The 19613-nt window shown below is 44.8% G+C and overlaps 2 protein-coding genes across 2 annotated transcripts; both read right to left on the minus strand.

Annotated features, from left to right (window-relative positions):
• Nucleotides 1–1904: 1904 nt before the first annotated feature.
• Nucleotides 1905–19587, minus strand: POFUT2 (protein O-fucosyltransferase 2). Its single transcript, XM_074593692.1, has 11 exons — nt 19237–19587; nt 18729–18797; nt 18124–18469; nt 16024–16274; nt 14848–14992; nt 14397–14507; nt 8502–8568; nt 5408–5533; nt 4666–4846; nt 3725–3848; nt 1905–3393 (listed from the first exon to the last, which is right to left on the minus strand). Exons 2-11 carry the CDS (start codon nt 18736–18738, stop codon nt 3240–3242), a joined length of 1515 nt encoding a protein of 504 aa, XP_074449793.1. The 5' UTR covers nt 18739–18797; nt 19237–19587; the 3' UTR covers nt 1905–3239.
• On the minus strand, nt 18948–19575 carry YBEY (ybeY metalloendoribonuclease). Its single transcript, XM_074593518.1, has 2 exons — nt 19237–19575; nt 18948–18962 (listed from the first exon to the last, which is right to left on the minus strand). Exons 1-2 carry the CDS (start codon nt 19573–19575, stop codon nt 18948–18950), a joined length of 354 nt encoding a protein of 117 aa, XP_074449619.1.
• Nucleotides 19588–19613: the final 26 nt, after the last annotated feature.

Genomic DNA, 19613 nt, shown 5'->3' on the forward strand with positions numbered 1-19613 from the left:
GACTCAATCACTTCCCTGGGCAGCCTGGTCCAATTCTTGACAACCCATTTAGTGAAGAATTTTTCCGAATACCCAGTCTAAACCGCCTCTGGCATAACTTGAGACTGTTTCCTCTTATCCTATTTTATCCTATTGCTTGTTACTTGGGAGAAGAGACCGACCCCCACCTCTCTACACCCTCCTTTCAGGCAGTTGTAGAGAGCGATAAGGTCTCCCCTCAGCCTCCTTTTCTGCAGGCTAAATAATCCCAGTTCCCTCAGCTGCTCCTTATAAGACTTGTGCTCCAGACCCCCCACCAGCTTCGTTGCCCTTTTTTGGACCTACTCCAGCACCTCAATGTCTTTCTTGTAGGGAGGGGCCCAAAACTGGGCACAGTACTCGAGGTGTGGCCTCACCAGTGCCAAGTACAGGGGGACGATCACTTCCCTGGTCCTGCTCGCCACACTATTTCTGGAGATCTGGCTCTGGAGCTGATCACAGACTGGTCTACTCTCTTTACGTTGTGACAGAAAGGCTATGCTGGCAGCCAGGGAGCTCAATGGCCAAGAAAGGACATACTGAATAAAAAAAACCAAGACAGCAGGCTCCTATGATGGCTGTGCAAAGGGCACCATCACAGCTGTGCTTTGGGTTTTGCTCCCTCTTTAAAACTTCCTCTGCAGAAAGGATTGAGAGCAGGCACAAAACATGTGACACTTGTCCTAGGTGGTGGAAAGAAAACCCATCAAAATACTCTCTGTGGGTATTCTTGCATCTCAGAGAACTTTTGCTCTTCTTATTTCCACATTGATGAATGTCTCTTCTTCCACTGTAAGCTGAGACAGGCAGAACTGATCCTGCAAGTCCATCTACTCTAGAAATAGAATGTAATAACATTACTGCCAAGGATACAAGTCTTCTAAGCTTTCCTGTGCCATAGGATAATGAGGTCTACACTGTTCAATTCCTTGTTCTACAACCCAGAAAGCAGCAGTGGTAGCATACCAGCAAATAGAGAATTACAGGCCAATACATGTTTTGGCAGAGATTGCTAGATGAAAAGCACTGTGGTCATGTACACGTGCATCATTGTGCATGTATTTTCATACATACGTATGGTTGTAAATATATATCACTGTAAACAGAAGGGAGAATCATGTCTCAAGATCTTATAGGCTTAAGAAACAAGAAGGAAATCCCACTCTTTCATCCACTGCCGTTTCCTTTCCAGCTTTTTATTGTGGTGACAAGAATTCAAGAGGGAGGGGATGTTGTTGGAAACCCTTGACCATGGCAGCTGTCACCCTGCTCTCATTTCTCTAATCCACATTTTCTATTTGAGCCAGAAAGGTGGAAGTTACTTCTCTACCTACTTGCGTGTGGGCTTGTTCTCTGCTGCCTTTGACTCTTTCAGTGAGGCTGAAACAGCACAGCCAAAAGACGCACTGCTCCTCTCCAGGCCTTGTCCCAGGGAGAAGCTCCCCTGTGGCAGGTTGTGCCTGTAGCTTCCTGCCTTCCCTGTGACCCCTTTTATGTAGTTGTCCTGGTTTGAGGCGGTGAAAGACAACAGTTAGATCTCTCACCTTCTCCAGGCTGAAAAAGCCCAGCTCTCTCCTCCTGTCCTCATATGCCATGTACTCCAGCTGCCAATGGTTCTATCAGCCTTCCTCTGGACTCTCTCCTGTTTGTGTACGTCCCTCTTGCAGTGGGAGGTACCAAGATTTACCAGATGCCTTCTCCCTGTGCCAAGACAGGTAATGCTGGCTACACTTGCTAATGCAAGGTCCTCATGGGAGAGACAATAAAAAAAATCTTACCAGGGCATGCAGGTTTCATTCAAGTTTTTCCTACACTGAAGTCCAATGCTAGGGAGCCAGGAGAGAGCAAAATGCATGGTCAGAAAGAAGAAGCACGCACACGTCACATAAAATGCTACAAAGCTTTGTATTTTTCTTAATGAGGTATACATTACATGTAAAATACCACCATCGCTTTAGGAGAACATTTGACTTGGTGGGAAAAGGCAATGCTTTGAAATGCTGGGCTCCCCACTTTATCGCCAGAGAGGCTCAGTTGCTGCACGGAGATATAGTAAACAGCTGGTAAGAACAGGACAGCCGCTGCTACTACCGTCTGAGAAGTCTTCACAGCTTCCACTGCAGTTGCACAGGAGGTAACAACCTCATTGTCTGGGAGCATCTGTGAAATGGCCACTGCAGAGTGCAGGAGAGTTATATATACTCCTACTCAAGCCAAGAGGAAAGATCAAGTGAAGGGTCTGCTAACAGCAAGGTAACCTGGTAAAAATGACTTTAAGGAAAAATGTCTGCTTCACCTTTTTAAATGTCTCCTAGTCCACTTTTGAAAAAGGCTTCTGCTGCTTAACAGACATGCAGGCTTGCAGGGCAAAAGACCCACCTGAAGCACAGAATGCTTCCCAGCACCCAATGCTACACAGCAGGAAACTGCAAGAGCTAGAATTGGTATTCATACAAAACCCTTCTCAAACAGGAGCTGCACTTTCCCTCTGGCTGGTGGTGTAGCACAGGGCTCTTCCCCTGTACCACCAGCCAGCCGTCTCCATCAGAACACGACCTCACCTGCAAGGTTCCCGACTGCTAGGCTTATACACATCATCCCGCGGCCCAATGACCTTTGCTGTCTGTGATTTTCCACAGTTTGCTCCCTTGCATAAACTGAAAGCAGAAACGCAGAAAATTAATTTGCTGAATTACTGCGACAATCCATTTAACTGACATGGAAACTTGAAAGGCCTTTTAGCGTACTCCTTAGCAAAGCATCAGCAACGCTGAATTGAGTGACTGGGTGATCCCAAAAGGGTCCAACTGAACAGGCCTTTGGGAGGACAATGGGAAAAAAAAAGTTTCCTTTGTGTAGCTAAAACATAAGAAGAAACATAACCTTTCTCTTACCACCCTACAAGCCCCATCTTTGTGCCTCTCTCAGCACAGACCCACTGAGACTGCTCTTAGAAACAGCTGGTGCTGCAGTGTCTGGTACTGTCCTTGAATCCTAGCTATGCTGAGAACTGGATCCCAGGCTGAATTCATTTTTCTCGCTCCCATCGATGCCTGACTAAGAAGATGAATATTGCTTGTACTTCAAAATCCAAACGTCAAGTAAACACTGAGAAGAGGGTAGAGGACTGAGTTGTAGTTTGGTCAAAGGGAGGTATTTCCCCGTGGGTTTTCCTTATTCTTTTGAGCTCATTGGTATTGAAGTCCAGATTTCTCTGTATTTTAGTATACAATTTTCCAGTGAGTTGGCTGATCACAGTTTTTCTCTTTTTCACCACAAAATCTGTTGTAAGTTGTTTTTGGATCAAATCCCAAGATCTCCCTTTCCTCATGGATCCGGAAGGAAAATGTTGAAACTGAGGTGCCTATAAAATACCTGTGAAAAAAATCAGAACAGATTTGTGAAGGGGGTCAGTTTTTAAAATGCAAGTAATTAATTTCAGTCCAATGAACTTTAATGTTCATTTAAATGATATGATAATGAAATTACCATATATATACACACAATACAATATACTGTTATATATGCAATATATATATTATACATGTATACATATACACAATATACTATTATACATGTACTATATGTATCAATTATATAATAACATGGCATATATGGTTTGTAAACAACTATATCTGGGTCAAAAACAATATTCAGTTTTGTGACAGTAAGATTTGGCTCCTCAAAGAAAAGTCAAATTCTCTACCTTGCATGTGCACAGATCCACTGGTCAATCACAGCCAAGCCCCCATCTTTGTAGAGTTCCAGCTCCTCCCAAGAAGGTTCAAACCTCAACATCTCAGGCAGTAGTTTCTTGAGCAATTCGATCTCTGAAAAAGGGAAAGATGCAAATTTATGCTTATATTATAAAGGGCAACTCGCTGCTGTCATAAAATGTAAGTGTTTAAGGAAACCCTGCATGAACAGTTACAACACGTTTGCCAAATGTTAAGAGTATTGTAGGCAGGGAGGGAGCCAGTGCCGAGGGGAGCAATTCTCAGGGGGCAGGGAAGCCTGCAAGAAGTAGAACGGACGCTAACACTAGCCTCGCTGTCTAATCCTACAGCGTAGGTGTACCAAGAGGCCTTTCTTGACAGCAAACTTAGATTAGTTATTGCAGATGCCATGCCCCACAGTGTTATTCTAACATCACGCGTTGAAACAGATCTCTAGATATTAGTGGGAGGGAAGTGCAGTCCTGGGATAAGGCCTGGGGGAAGCGGGGGAACACCACCCTTGGGGGTTTCTAAGCCTTGGCCACTCACAGACAGGTCCACCCCAGTCTGCTGTTAGGGGCAGCCAAAGGGAAGGCTGGGTGGGAGACTTCAGAGACCCTTCCCACCAGCATGTCTGAGACTCTCTGAAATGCTAAGAAAGAAGGTGCGATGGAAGAAAAAGGAGGAGGAACTGGCAAATTCAGTTACCAATTTGCTATTGTAAAGACCATCAAACCTCCTATGGGAAATACCAAATGAATGGTTTGATAACAACTATTCAAGCTGGAAGCAAACAGCTGCCCACTCCTGTTCAATTCACCATTCAATGACGGAGGCATATGAACTTCCAGTCATTTATAAAAACAAAGTGGTAATTAACTGCACTCATTGTCAAACATTATCAATACTAAACTGACTATAATCTGCCTACCCTCCTCGACAGCATCAGTGGCTACAAAAACTTTTTCAAGTTTATGCATCTCCAAGAGGCTGCGGATTTTCTTTACTGCTCCTTGTAGGGAAGGCACGTCTTCTCTGTGACCCCAAATGAAGTCTCTCCTTCTGAGATGAACCCCAAGGTACGGACCACCTAGAGCTGTGCCCATCTTAACCTAAGAGAGAAAGATCAATAAACTTTAAAACTTGAGAGCACCACTATTCATTCACATTGGAAAGGCCTGAATGCACAACCTCTGGATAAGGCACTGAATTACTCTAGCTGCAGAAAGTAATTTTAAGGTATGCATTGGAAGTATTTTGGGACACTTATTGCAGTGTTTTGACCTTGGGTGGCCTGCATCATACGAGTGCAAAATCTTTGTAAGCAAAAATTGCTCTCCTTGACCAAATCCACAACTGGTAGTTTGCAGCTGAACTTCATACCCACAGATGATGCTGAATGCAAGAAGACAGACAAGTTTCCTTTAGCGAAACGAGGGTAATAAAAATCTGGCACCCAGAACCAGTCAGCGATATCTCAACAGACTCTGTTAACTCATGTGACACAGGGAGAAGAAGGTACAGTAAGAACATGCACGTCCACCTTGATGTGAGCAGGGAGAGCTAGATTCACATGTATCTTCCAATATTCCCTGCAGTGTACATCCAGGAGTTCACAAATAAAAAAAAATATTATTACATTTGTTATGGGAAACAGACTGTTAAGATTTTACCTTCATCTGTGTCCAGTCCTCCTTGTAATGAGTCCTGTCTGCCTCATCTGTGGATTGAAGATACTTGTTTCTAAACTCATCTCCTACTACACGGAGGTGTTTAGCAAACACCATGCTCCGACGGGTCTGTTGGAATGAGAGCAGATGCCAAGTCAGAAAAAGGGAAAGCTAAAAATGACTAAATGGAGATAGTTTCACATACACACAGCTTTCAGGATGACACATGCATGCAGCAATACAAGCAACAATTTCTAACCTTTCACCTGAGCTTTAACTGTTTAATCCTGATCATAACCATATTTATAACCAGCATACTCGTCTGACCCTGCAATACATGGGTGTATGGAGTAGACTGTAGTTTTTTACACAACAGAACACATAATACACCGAATTAAACACTCTAGCAATATACCTCACCTTTGGAAACAAAAGCTGGGCAAAAAGCTTAGCTTGCAAAACACCTGTAAGAATAAATCCTGCTTAAAAAAATCATGCATCTAGCCACAAACACTCCTAGAATCTGCCAGCCTTTTTTCATCTTTCTCCGTGTGCCAAACTCACTGTGGCTGAACTGGTTCCTTCTCCATATCATTCAATAAGACACAGAATAATTTAATCTTCTGTAAGATCCATCATGCTGGTATCTGGAAATCCATACCCCTCTAAATATTTAATGGCAGTACAAAGCCTGCTCTTCTAGCATCTTTAAAGAGATCACCACTGGCTTTCTAATCCTATCCCAAATCCTCCAGCAAAACATTTTTATCAAGGGAAGAGGTACACACTGTCTGCTGCAGAATGCTCACGCTGCAGTTGAGAGACAGACATTTTCCCTCCTTTTTGTATTATGTCAACACAATGCAATCCTGTTGAATCACGTCATTGGGTACCTTACCCAAGATATGATGAACATGGTATGCCCAAGAGGCAGCAAGCATGTAAGCAACCCATGGCATTGCAGTGCGCTGAGGAGGCCAATAAACATCTTTCAATGCTATGCTTTGCTTGTGTCAAACACCTCTAACCTTCATCCAGACAGACTGCACGACTACCATGACATGTTTGGCACCCACGCAGTATGATGTGCCAAGTTCTTCCTGGGCTCAAAGCACTCCTCTGACAGCAGCTGTTCTGGATGAACAGTTATTTTGCAACAGCATATGTAAAAGAGAAAACAAGTGAATGTGTGAACCTCCACTGATATACTTTCTAAAGTGAATACTCTCTGTATCTGGTTATCTTCTTACTTAATGTATGTTAAGTCTGCACATGCAATATTGTCACCCTTTCCAGCTACCTCCCAGTTTTGCTGCATCTCCCTTTTTGTCTACAAAGAAACCACAGAGAAGAGAGAGACACTTCTCAGAGGTGCATGGAAAAAGACAGGAAGCCATGGGCCCAAGCTTCAGCAAGGCAACTCCTGCTTGGCTATCAGCCAAAACCTCTTGCCCACAAGAGTGGCACAGCCATGGGACAAGCCCCAGAGAAGCGGTGGATCTCCATCTCTGGGGACTTTCCACCTTCAGCTGAACACAGCCCCAGACCACCAGATCAAGTTCTGGAGTGCAAACCTCTAGGCAGGGTAGGGCTGAGACACCTAAATCTAAATTTTTATGTGATTTAAGTTTGGGACGAAAACAAACAAACAAAATCAGTGTTGGTTATGGTCCCTTTTGTGCATATGAATCGAATTAATGGTACAGATCCTCTAGTTCTTTTTGATCTTCCCCCAAAAGTGGTGAAACTAAATGCAAAACTGCTGGCTTTTCTAGAGTTGTCCTTAGAGAACTTTCTGCTTCCATATACATGGTAAAACACCCATGTTGTCTACATGCTATACTGATGCTTTTCAAAGGATTCAACAGTTGCTTCTAAACCATTTTGGGAGGTCTTTCCTGCTCCATGGTCATTCAACCATTAAGAATCCCAAAAGAACACCTTTCAGCTTGCAGTGGTAGAGAAGCCTAGACAAAAATGGTGACAACAGTGAGAGCAATAGGGGTCAATATTAAATTCAAATATTTTTGTACACCAAAGATGTAGGTTGGTTGCAAAGGGAAGCTGGCTTGCTACAATTTAAAAACTTCTTTGAGACAAGAGGGCATCTGCTAGCAAGATTTATAAAGAACTCCAGATGTTATCCAGAGAGTTATTAAGAAAAAAACAACAACCAAAAATCATGCAGGTAGTTAAAATTGAAATAAAAGAAAGACTAATAGTTTCCAGAAGGTTTAGTTTTAAGTAACTTTGAGACAAGTTTAAATTATTAAGATAACGTTTAAAGTGCCACTGTTAAGATACGCGTGTCCTGAATCCGTATAGATTTCATGTCTGCTTTTACAGGACTACAAGTCAGACTCCGAAATGATACACGGGTTGCATTTCTCTGTGTGAAAAGTCACTCTCAATGAAAAGTTCGTGGTTAGCAAAATACCGTTTGGTCTGTTTCTAAAAAATATGCCATATACCAAGTGAATAGCCAGATGCTTATATCTCAAAAGACTGAGGTCTATGTAACTTGTTTCATAATATCATGATAGTCGCTTTCTCTTAACAATTTTAATTACATCAAGCACTCCATATCGTGTTCTGTTTTCCTGTGGCTGAGTCCTTAACTTTGTCTTAAAACTGTTCCTCTAGGAATTATTTTACCATAGACCCTTGGCATGGGGTCTCCCAAAGTGTTACCTTGAGACCAATGGGAATTTTGCCATCAAAGCCAATGGGGAGACAGAAAGGACAATACTGAGCACTTTCGGGAATTCTTTTGAAAAGTCTAATCTTGAGGCTGACTAGACCAGAAACTGCACAAAGGCAGTTCCCTTCTGATTGCAGATGTGTTGCATAGGGGAGGTCCTGCTAAATGCCACGCTCTGCAGCACTGAGTCTTTGGGGAAAAGACCCCAGGACAAATTCCTGCATTACATTAATCCACAGCAGCCTGAAGACCATTTTTAGCATGCACTGGTGAAACATAAGACACAAGTTACTTTCAAGAAAAGAAACACGAGGCAAAACTGAAGCACATATTGGTTATTGAATTTTTATCAGAACCAAGCAGAAAGTCTAGAGAAGCTAACTGGAAAATACTCACATTCCAATAATCTTTCCCTCCGTAGTGGTCATGAAGTAGGTTTTCAGCTCTGTCTAACATCACTGACCTATTAAAAATTGCAAAACTGAGTGTAGTTCCCTTAGGAATAGAATTTACATTATGACCTTTCTTTATACAGTTGCTAGGATAAAGCACAGACCGTGATCTGTTTGTAAAGAGAGCACGGGGCACGAGGGATAGGCTACCAATCTGTTCTGTGCAAAGCAAACTGTGACCCATGGCCAGCTGGGGAAAGAAGGGGACCATGCCACTGTGTGTTCTCGCTCTGTTCCTTAATAAATGGTACTCTTAATTCTGACAGTTAAACACAAACAAGCATTAACAATCCCTTACATAGTTCTCACAGTAGTTGCTGCTGGAGAAATAAGGTTCCTAACAGGAAGAGCGATCCAAAGGGGAGAAGCGACCTATGAGATGATGCTCAGCCCCGAAGCATGTGAGAGCCTCTTGGAGGAAGCAGGTGCCACGATCACAAAAGCAAAACCAGAGGAGGTGTTTTCCATGTGTGGAATAAAATGTCCTACAGTAAAACAACAGATCAAAGAACACACAGACACTACACAAATGTGTGCTAGCAACTAAACACAAATTTTAAAATGCAATTTTTTCAGTAACATGAAAACAGTCTGTGCTTTTCATAAATACACACAAGTCAGGACTGTATGCTGGAAACATGACTGCACTATCCGAGTTCGAAGTAACAAGAGATTTTGAGAGTTCTAAGTATCCAAGAGCATACACAGTGGATGTAGGCTTAGTTTGTGCTCTGAGCATACTGAATGTGAGCGAATGCACAGAGAAATGCTGCTGCTGAAGGGGGTCAACATCATTATCTGGACCTTCTACTAAAATGAGAGGAAGCAAATAACCAATTGTCCTGGTTTGGGGTGAAGCAGACCCAACTCTGTTCAGTGAGAGAGGCTGGCGCTCTTACTTATTGCTGTGGCACCCAGGGCCAGATGACTTGGTTGTTTACCCCGCAGAGGGGTCACACCTGTGGGGCAGAGCTGACAGGCCAGGTGACTCAAACTGACCGATAGGGTATTCCACCCCTCCTGCCATGCTCAGTATAAAAGCTGAGGGATCAAAGGGGCCCTTCTTTGGTGGCTTTCTTCTTCAATGACTGATGTCTGAGGAGGATCTTGTCAGCTTATCTGCCTTTTGATCCCGGTAAGTGTGTTCCAGTTCCCGTTTGTCCCTGAGTCCAGTCTGGAACTCTCCCAGTGCCTGCCACTGACATCTCCCTGGGAGCTTGATACGGTTTTGTGTATGCTTGTATATACTGCATCTATTTCATTATTTCCTTTTTATTTTATGATTAATATTTTATTGAAGTAGTTTAGTTTTTTCTAAACTCATAAATCCCTTTATCTCTCTTCTTCCTCTCCTTAGAGCGAGAGGTGGGGGAGAGCAGCTGTCATCTTGTCACTGGCCAACCCAGCCCGAACCATGACACCAATCAACTTTAGATTATCACTGCTGATATGCAGCTGGACACTTGCACATAAGGTTACAAATAATCTGGAAAATAGATGAGACTGTTGGTGGAGAAGCAGCAATGTATTTAACAGGAAGCTTGGAGCTGATTGCCTGGCCAAAAGGGGAAATATGGGAGATCAGTAAGGCCACTGGAGACTTCGACTATCCCTATGAGGGCTGGGCACGTGTCATAGCAGGATGCGACTCAGCAACTGCAGCTTGAGACACTGTCAAGGACAGTTCCATGAATGAACAGGACAGGGAGTAGCTCCTGACACTGTCTTGAGCAGCAGCAAGACACGGACCAAAAATCTCACAGTGGAAGCGCTACTCTGGGACAGTGGCCATAAATGTACTCATCTTCAACATCCTCCTGCATCAACAATGGCCAAAGGGAAGTTACTGCAGTTGCATTCAGTTTCAAAAAGCAGACTATGTAAAAATGCTGAAGTAGCGTCCAAGTGAAGAAAACAGAAAGGCTCATAAACTCCATAAAGTTAAACAGAAAAAGACAATAAAGAAGGTCAAAAAAGAATCTGAGCAACAAGGAATAAAGGCCTTCAATCTAATGACAAATCTTCCTTCCAGTACAAAGTAAAAGGAGATTAAAGGGTTAACAAACACTTAAGAGACAGTAATGTCATGACTGCATCAGCTAATACACTTTTTTGTACCTGTGCGCTAGGTGGAGGAGCTGAGAAGATTCACATGCCAGAAGTACTTTTTACAGGGGAACTCATCACAGGACATGTCTCAAACCAAAGTGCTCATAGGAAGTGTCCAGTGATGGAACAGCTAGACAAAGGGAACCAACAAATGGCTGGTATTCACCCAACAGTTGCCAAGGAACTCAAGGATGAAGCAGCTGTGCCACTAGTTCTGGTATGCAGCTTCTCGCTTAAAACTGCAACACAGCAAATGTGATGTCCATTTTCTAAAAACACACTTGGGAAGTCTGGGATGTAATACAGTGTTAAACCTAATGTCAGTACTGATAACTTAATAGCAACTATTATAAAATACGGAATTAATGGATACCTAAAGTAAATTGGAGAAGCATCAACAAGGAGCTCTGAACAATCAGAGTAGTCTGCTGACATAAGCATACATGCAAATAGGGAAAATCTCATTGACATTGTCAGAATTTCCTGACAGCCTCTGTTAAAGGCTTTTAAGAAAACTTAACAGCAATGGCACAGAAAGGAAGGTTCTTGCATGGATCAAAAAAAAGTTTAAAGACAGGGATAAATGTCCAGCTCTCATTGTAGAGGGAGGTCACAAGTGGAAGGTATCTGCTTTTCACTATATTCCTAAACAACCTATAAAAGAGCGTGAACGTCAGGGTCACAGCTTACCAATCATTTTAAATTGCTCAGAGCAGCAAAGTCAAAGGCCAATTGTAAAGAATTAGAGAAGTCTGGTCAGCCAATAAAGTGGCAGATGAAATCTAATGCAGGAGTGCATATAGTAAAAAAAAAAAAAAAAAAAAAAAAAAAAATACTGACTTCACCTGATAACTAAAGGGCTTGATGCTCAGGAATGAGGACAGTTGGATGAAAACACCAAGGCAACACTCATCAGAGGACAAAAAAGGAACCTGTATGTTAGGAATTAACCAGAAACAAAAGAGAGCACTAAACAGAGCGTGTCATTTTACCACTATGAAATGGGTTTACCCATGCTCAGTGTGCAGGATCCAGCTGAATTGTAAAGCTTCAGAAAATGTCAGCGAGGATGACCAAAGGCATGGAATGGCTTTCACACAAAGAACAGAGAAAGCTGATAATATACTCCTCCAGCATAAGACCATGCTTTATTACTTTGCTGAGTGAGTTGCCAACAGTATTACTGGCACAGAAGTATGGTTTTCAAAAGGAAAGCTGAGTTGATAAAATAGATAAATTATTTTCCTTCTTATTCTCTCACCTGCTGGAACAGTGGGAGAATTTTTGAACCAAAATTGTTGTCATTTTTACTTCTATTTGTAAAAAGTGTCTTTTAAATCTTTTTATTTGGGTGGTAAAAAAAAAAAAAAAGAGTAAATCCCTCTGCGCATTCAGAAGCCCAGCCTAACTTTTTTCCAAGAATCATCAAAACACCATTGTTACATTCCTCAAGTCTCCTTTAAAATAATTGATTAGACAATAAGCATAAAAAGTACATTAATTATAACGCAAGAAAAATTTTACCTCAGTCTCCGACTTGACATTTTTCCTCCACAAAAGCTGCTAAATTGCTATCAAACAATTTGATACTGCTTGTAATAAATTTCTAAACCTAAGCTGTGTAGATATAAATTGACAAATTTAACTGCATTTATATTAAAGCAATTTTCTGCCCATCAGAGAGATGAGAAAATTAATATGTAAAACATTAACTTATAGTCAGAAACACTGTGCACTGCAACTGAAATAAGGATTTTTTTGATGTTATCACTTATATTTTCCTGCTTTCTCAAAAGGAAAATGCTTACCAAAAATTATAATCACTGCATTTAAAGGAGGCTCATTAAAAGAATATATACCTTGAGGAAAATCATCCATGAATTATGGGGGTAGTCGTGTTTACAAACCCTTAATCTTTCTTTTTATTTTAATTTGTTTCACTAGCCTGCAAGCAGCTCAGTGCATTTCCAGTGCAGCAGTCAGCCAACACCAGTACACTGTGTAGTATTAATGCTTTGTCCTGACCCTTTCTGTTGACTGAAATAAAGCTGACTTGGAGAAATTAAAAATATTATTTTAGAAGCCTCATCGTTCATCTTTTCTGCATAAAAAGCAGGTTTGTTCCTTCTCTTTGCCAACCCTCCCTCACCTTTCATCCCTTCACATACTCTTCACACTACAGAGCAGACAACTCAGGGTGGAATATGTGAGAGAAATGTAAAATCGTGCACGATGTGGACGTGAATATGGAAGAGCTGTTTGTTCGTTGTCTCTTCCACTACATGAACTAGGAGACATTAGATGAAACTTGCAGGTAGGAGTTACAAGAGGAGGTGGATTTTCAAAGGATGCACGGTTAAGGTGCAAAACCTTCAGGTCTTGTCCCAAGATTTTGTGGATGCCAACAGTGTGGATGGGGGTTCACAGGGAAGCTTGCACAGATCCATGGACTCATCGAAGGATATAAAAGACAGGAAGATCACTTTTGGTTCAGAAGGTCTCTACAACCACAAATCTGAAGGGTGTGACAGGACCAAAGGGGGACTTTACACACACTGGCCTAGTTCTTGTATGTTTCCCCAGACACATGATTTCAGCCACTCTTGGATTTCACACACCAAACTAGACAGACTGTAACATGAACCACTGGAGCTGCCCTTACATTGTTGTTAAGTTGATATTTCTTCCTACTTGTGCCTGACTGAGAAACGTGGTTTTGTGGACAAGGTACCTTCTCTGCATGTTAGGAATACTTGGGCACCGCTCCTAATTTTTTCCTTGACCTTCCTCATTGTGAGACCTTTGACAGCACTAAACACAGAGACCTCTACGACTTATTTTATCCAGTTTTCTGCTGACACTGGCAAAGATTATGGTTCAACTCCTAAAAATAGAACAAAGTTCCTATTAAAAAAAACAGGACTTTGCTGCCTCCGCTCCCAGCGGGAGGTACTACAGATCCCCACTGCTCTGCTTGGGGGAACCTTCATCTCATTTCCAATTAAATCATATTGATGTAAAATTTTTGGATGTTTTTACTCTCCTGGAAAAAACACACTTCAGCTTACATGGTTTGTGTTTCTTCTATGGATTTATTCCCCTATTCATAGCCAGTAATTATTTCCTCTTCCTGTTCTCCCCTGTACCCCAGTAGATTTTGTTTTGCTGCCCTGTCTTCAGTTGTTACAGGATCACAGCTGACCAGAAATACTTTGCTACTGGGATAACGTAAGTGTGCTCTATCTCTCATATAAGAGCTTTCTTTTCCTCTGATCACCCTTGTGGCATCTCAGAGCAGAAAGACAAAACAAGCTGCTTGCTTTCTCTAAACCCAGCTCACACTATTGAGGATGGATGTCACGGGAGACCAGGCACCGCACCTTGTGATCCGACACCGATTCCACTCTGTTCGTTCCCTCTTGAGCCAGCATCAAAAGGTAAAGGAAGGAAACGGTAAACACAAGGACATTTAGCTACCCAAGAGAGACTATGAAGGAGCTGAAGGCTATTTTGTCTTAGGTTTTAGCACTGCAGCATTTAACCTAACTTACAGTTAGGTGTTTCTTACAGTCTAAATTCCCTTTGTAATGATTTTAATGGATTACAGTAACTCAGTGATGAAGCACCACAGTAGTGGAACATAGCCTGCAGGTTCCCCTTGCTCTTCCCACCTGGCAATGGGTTTGTGGGCATGCAATACAATGATACATAGTAATACAAGACAACTCACTGTGCTGAAGTGTTCTTTAAAAGGATAGGAGCCAGAATAGAGGCAGATCCTTGGACAGACAAACAAGAGACATTTAGGCCCCGTGTTTCCTCGTAACCCCAGAACCATCCCCTGAAAGGGAACACAAAGTATTGGTTCACAGGCTTGTATTTCAAATTAACGTCACATATAATGAAACAAATAAACAGTACATCCTAGAAAGATGATATATAATGTAAATAAATCAGCCAACTCCTTTATACTGTATGTGTGTGGAACAACAACCTTCTAAAACTAGATCTTCTAGTACCAATATAACATTTCGATGGCGTTTTAAAAACAAAGTGAACCCCAAGCACCCAGAGATTCACAGACTACACTATAATAACTGCACAAGTCTGTTCTGTTAGAGTAGGGAAATGTCTCATTGAATGCAGCTAAAAAGAAGACTCAAAGGACTGCTAGACGTTACCTGTAGTAGTCATGTTTGTCTTTGGAATACATAAGCTGATCAATGCATGGCCTTTCATCTATTTTTTCTTCCCATGTTCCTTCTTTCCATCCTTCTGCGTAGCCTTGTAGGACATAAATCTGTTCAATAAAGGGCCCACCTGACTCTGAGCAGAGGGCAAAGAAAAGCATTTGTAAGCATGAAAAACCACATGATGAAGGTTGAAAATCTGCTAGAAATGCTAATGTTCTCTCTTTTCCCTGTTTTCCTCATAAAAAAGGAAAGGAAGTTCTGTGTGAGTCGGAAAAGCTAAAAGGGTTAGGAAACGTGACAACGTGCTACTCCCCCCCAGCTATGTGTGATTTAATGTGCCGAACACAACTGAACCACCATAGAAATGTAAATTTAAAAGCTGGGTAAAACACACTGTGAAGCAGAGGTTTTCAATGCTGCTATGGGAAGAGTGCCTCCAAGAAAATGTTAAGTACAAGCCCTTCTTCCCCTGAATTTTAGGGTTTCCAAATGCTTTTTCCTGAAAGGTAGGGGACAACAATCCCTTCAGAGCTCTTTGCAGAGCTGTGACACTTGGTGGCCTTTATTGCCTTTGCTGAAAGTCTGTGACAGTGCTGCAGATTTTGGTATTTGGTGGTTAGCTCAACATGGCATTAAATCCTAAAGGAAACAACTTCACAGTTTCCACATTCTTAGGAAAAGCCTTTCTCTTATATACCATTGTGTACACAAAACGCAGGGGGTAAGTGTTTTGAGTATGTGCAGCATCGATGCTGAAAAAGAAAGTTCACCAAAGAACCCGCTGTACAGCTTTTCCCGTCCAACCTCCAGAAAAAAGGTGGCTTGTCTGTATTTCAATTGAGAGCTGCAGGCTGCCTCTTTCTCCTTACAGGGTTGGGCAAAATTATGAGAAAGTATCTTTTGGTTTTAACCAGAACTATTAACTGTCTTTCTCTGGGGTCCCCAGGAAGTCAAGGGACCAACAGTGCTACATCAAACAAGGTGGCAAATAACTGGGTTATCTCATCCTAGTGGTTTGTTACTCAGCACAATTCTTTCCCATCCCTCCTCTCACCACCTTTTTTTATTTCACGTATAAGGATAAAAGCACATATATAGATACACCTGTGAAGAAACCATTTCAAATGTTTAGTCAATTGTATATTGTATGATTCCATACTCTACCTGCAAGGAACTGCTCATATTCAATGACAGGGATGTTCCTGTTGAGGCTTGGAATATCGAAGAACTCGGACCAAGGGATCCGGACCTGAAGGATGTCAGGGCTTTGCCAGTGATAAAGACGTCCCCAGGGAGGCAGAACTAACACCCAGTTTTCACTTTTCAGCAATGTCTTTAGAAGGGAAGCAATGCGAATGTAGACATCTCTGCGAAGGTTGAACCCTTCAGGAGGATTTACATCATACAAAAGGTATCTGGGGAGAACAAAGCAATATAATTACTTTGGGCAGTTTAAAACTTTTACACTTTTTTTCTTTTTTTTACCCCACAATCATGTGGCACAACTCTATTGGGATGGAAACTGTTCGTCTTTCATGAGTCTGCGGTACTCAAAAGATGGAAGGGGATGAAGTAGGGGAAGGCAGAGCAATGCATGCTGCAGGGGCTGGGGGAGCCACCGGGGTCTCCTCCTGGGACATCATCAAGGTGGCATATAGAATTGTAGAATGGATAGAGTTGGAAGGGCCCTTAAAGATCATCTAGTTACAAACCCCCTGCCATGGGCAGGGACACCTCCCACTAGTACAGGTTGCTCAAAGCCCCATTCAGCCTGGCCTTGAACACTTCCAGGGATGGGGCATCCACAACTTCCCTGGGCAACCTGTTCCAGAGCCTCACCACCTTCACAGTAAAGGATTTCTTCACAATATCTAACCTAAATCTAACCTCTTCTAGTTTAAAACCATTACCCCTCATCCTATCACTATACATAAGAATCCTTATAAAGAGTCCTTCCCCGTTTTTCCTGTGAGCCCACTTTAAGTACTGGAAGGCCACTACAAGGTCTCCTTGCAGCCTTCTCTTCTCCAGGCTGAACAACCTCAATTCTCTCAGCCTGTCTTCATAGGAGAGGTGCTCCAGCCCTCTGATCATCTTCAGGGCCCTCCTCTGGACCCTCTCCAACAGGTCCATGTCCTTCTTATACTGGGGGCTCCAGAGCTGGATACAGTACTCCAGGTGGGGTCTCATGAGAGCGGAGCAGAGGGGCAGAATCACCTCCCTCAACCTGCTGGCCACAGTTCTTTTGATGCAGCCCAGGATGTGGTTGGCTTTCTGGGCTGCAAGTGCGCATTGCTGGCTCATGTTGAGCTTTTCATCAACCAACACCCCCAAGTCCTTCTCCTCAGGGTTGCTGTCAATCCATTCTCCACCTATTTGTGCCTGGGATTGCTGCAGCCCAGGTGTAGGACCTTGCACTTGGCCTGGTTGTACTTCATGAGGTTTGCATGGGCCCAGTTCTCAAGCCTATCAAGGTCCCTTTGGATGGCATCCCTTCCCTCCAGTGTGTTGGCCACACCACACAGCTTGGTATCATCAACAAACCTGATGAGGGTGTACTCAGTCCCACTGTTCATGTTGCCAAGGAAGATATTAAACAGCACTGGTCCCAGTACTGACCCGAGGAACGCCACTCGACACTGATCACCACTTAGACATCGAGCCATTGACCCCAACTCTTTAAGTGTGGACATACCACAAGCCTTTCCTGGTGGGGCAGGATGTGGGGGGCCAAGGAGTGAAACCTTCGGATGTCGTGCACTTCCTGAGGGTAATGTGGTGTGTGGTGAGAATAACGAAACCACCAGCACATCACTCAGGCTAAGTCCTGTGAGCCAAATATGAAGGTGGGAGGACACGTTCAAGAGGGACGGGGGAAATGGGTGCACATCACCTGCCGCAGGGCAGATGAGTGGGGGTCCCCCATGCCACAGGCACAGCAGAAAAGCCCACAGGCAGCTGCAGTGTCGGCATCTTCAAGAAATGACCCAAACACCAGCAGGTGAAGAAGGACCTTTACGCGCCCACCAGCCAATGGCTCAGAGACGCGGCAGGTTGCTGGTGCGGGGGACCCACCGTCTCCCCTCAGGACACCACACAGGAGGCTGCGATGAGGGGAGGGTCCCAGGGGAAGCAGGGTCTGACGATGGCAGGCAGGACTGGCCTGGGGCAAGTGGGCCCATGCTGGGGTAGGGGGGGGAGTGGGGCTGCTGCCCAGGCATGGCCCTGCTGGGCCAATGGTGGCTGGGAGACACCACCCCTCACCTGGTGTGTGGCGCGGCAGCAACGGCAGGCAGCGAGGAGGCGGCGTGGCCAGCGCGGAGGGCAGCAGGTGGTGGCTGGGTGGCAGCAAACGGTGGGAGGGTGAGCACAGCCAGGCCCAGCAGCAGCAGTAGCAGGCAGCAGCCGGAGCCTTTCGGCGCCATCCCCACACTGCACCACGTCCAGGGCGGCCCTGGCAGCGTCCCAGCCCCTCGGTGCACGGTCGTGAAGTGGTGGCCACGGGGTCCCCGGCGCAGCTCCCTCAGAAGAGACCCGCCGTCAGGGGCTGGAGGTTGGCACCTGTGAGCCGGTTCAGGTACTCCAGGATCTCCACCTCCTTCTGGTACATCTGCGGGAGGAGGGCACAGGAGAGAAGTCACAGTCAGTGCCGCTAGCACTGTGCTCCATGGCTGGGCTAGCGGGGTCTCAGCGCCTGCCGATACCGGCATCAACACCAGCCATAGCCCTGCTGAGCCATCCACCCGGCTGGCCGTACCCGCGGGCTCCCTGCCACAGGGGTGCGAGACAGGGAGATGCTTTCCACCCAGGTACAACCTGACACAGGCTGGACACTGCACACCTTCCCCAGCTTCAGGTCACTGCCGTACCTGTTGCCATTCGTGTTTTGTGTTGTGCTGGTAGCCAAGCAAATGGCACAACCCGTGGGCTGCTGTCACCTGTATGAAGAGGCAAGAGCAAAGAACATATATTACAAACTTAACCCAAACATCAGCAGCTCGCCTTCGCAGACAGCCCTGGCACCAGTGCCACAGTCCGCCTGACACGAACCTGGGGACAGGGGTGACCAGGGCTAACACCCTACCAGATCATTTGCCATTATGCTAGAACCCGTGGGGAAAAGCCAGTTACTCTGTATGCGAAATGACAAAGTTCAGGTAGTGTCCGAACTCACCCGTTAAATAAGTTTTAAAATGCAGATTTAACCTTTCAGGGTAAGTTGTGAGATCATCGCCTCCTTGTTCAGCCCGGCAGGGCTAGGAAAGTGGCAGCCATTACCCTGTCCTTGCGGGATACGCTACGGCTGTCCTTCCCTGCACCCTAGGACCAGGGGGACAGCTGACCGCAGAGGGCCGGGCAGCCCGCGGCGGGACTCACCGCCAGGACGCTGTCGAAGTCCTCCCCGGTGGCGCGGCACTGCTGATGGATGTACTCCACCCCCAGGAAGATGTCCCCCAAGTTGTACTCGTCGCGGCAGCGCGGCCGCGGCAGCTCCCCCGCCGCCACCTGGTGGAAGGGGAAGGAGAGGACGTCGGTGGGCTCCGAGCGCTGCCGGTAAGCGCCGTTCAGACGCCGCATCAGCCCATTGCCAGCGCAGACCACTCCCACGTCGAACCGAGAGGCGCCCAGGGCGGCCCGTAGGACGCACACGGCGCGGCGGAGCGGGGCCCGACGCACCGGCACGGCCCGCTGGGCGTTCCGTAGCGCCACGCTCATGATAATAATGATGGCGCCGGGACCCCGCCCCGACTCCC

The sequence above is a fragment of the Larus michahellis genome, chromosome 7 (genome assembly GCF_964199755.1).
Source record: "Larus michahellis chromosome 7, bLarMic1.1, whole genome shotgun sequence".
Lineage (NCBI taxonomy): Eukaryota > Metazoa > Chordata > Aves > Charadriiformes > Laridae > Larus > Larus michahellis.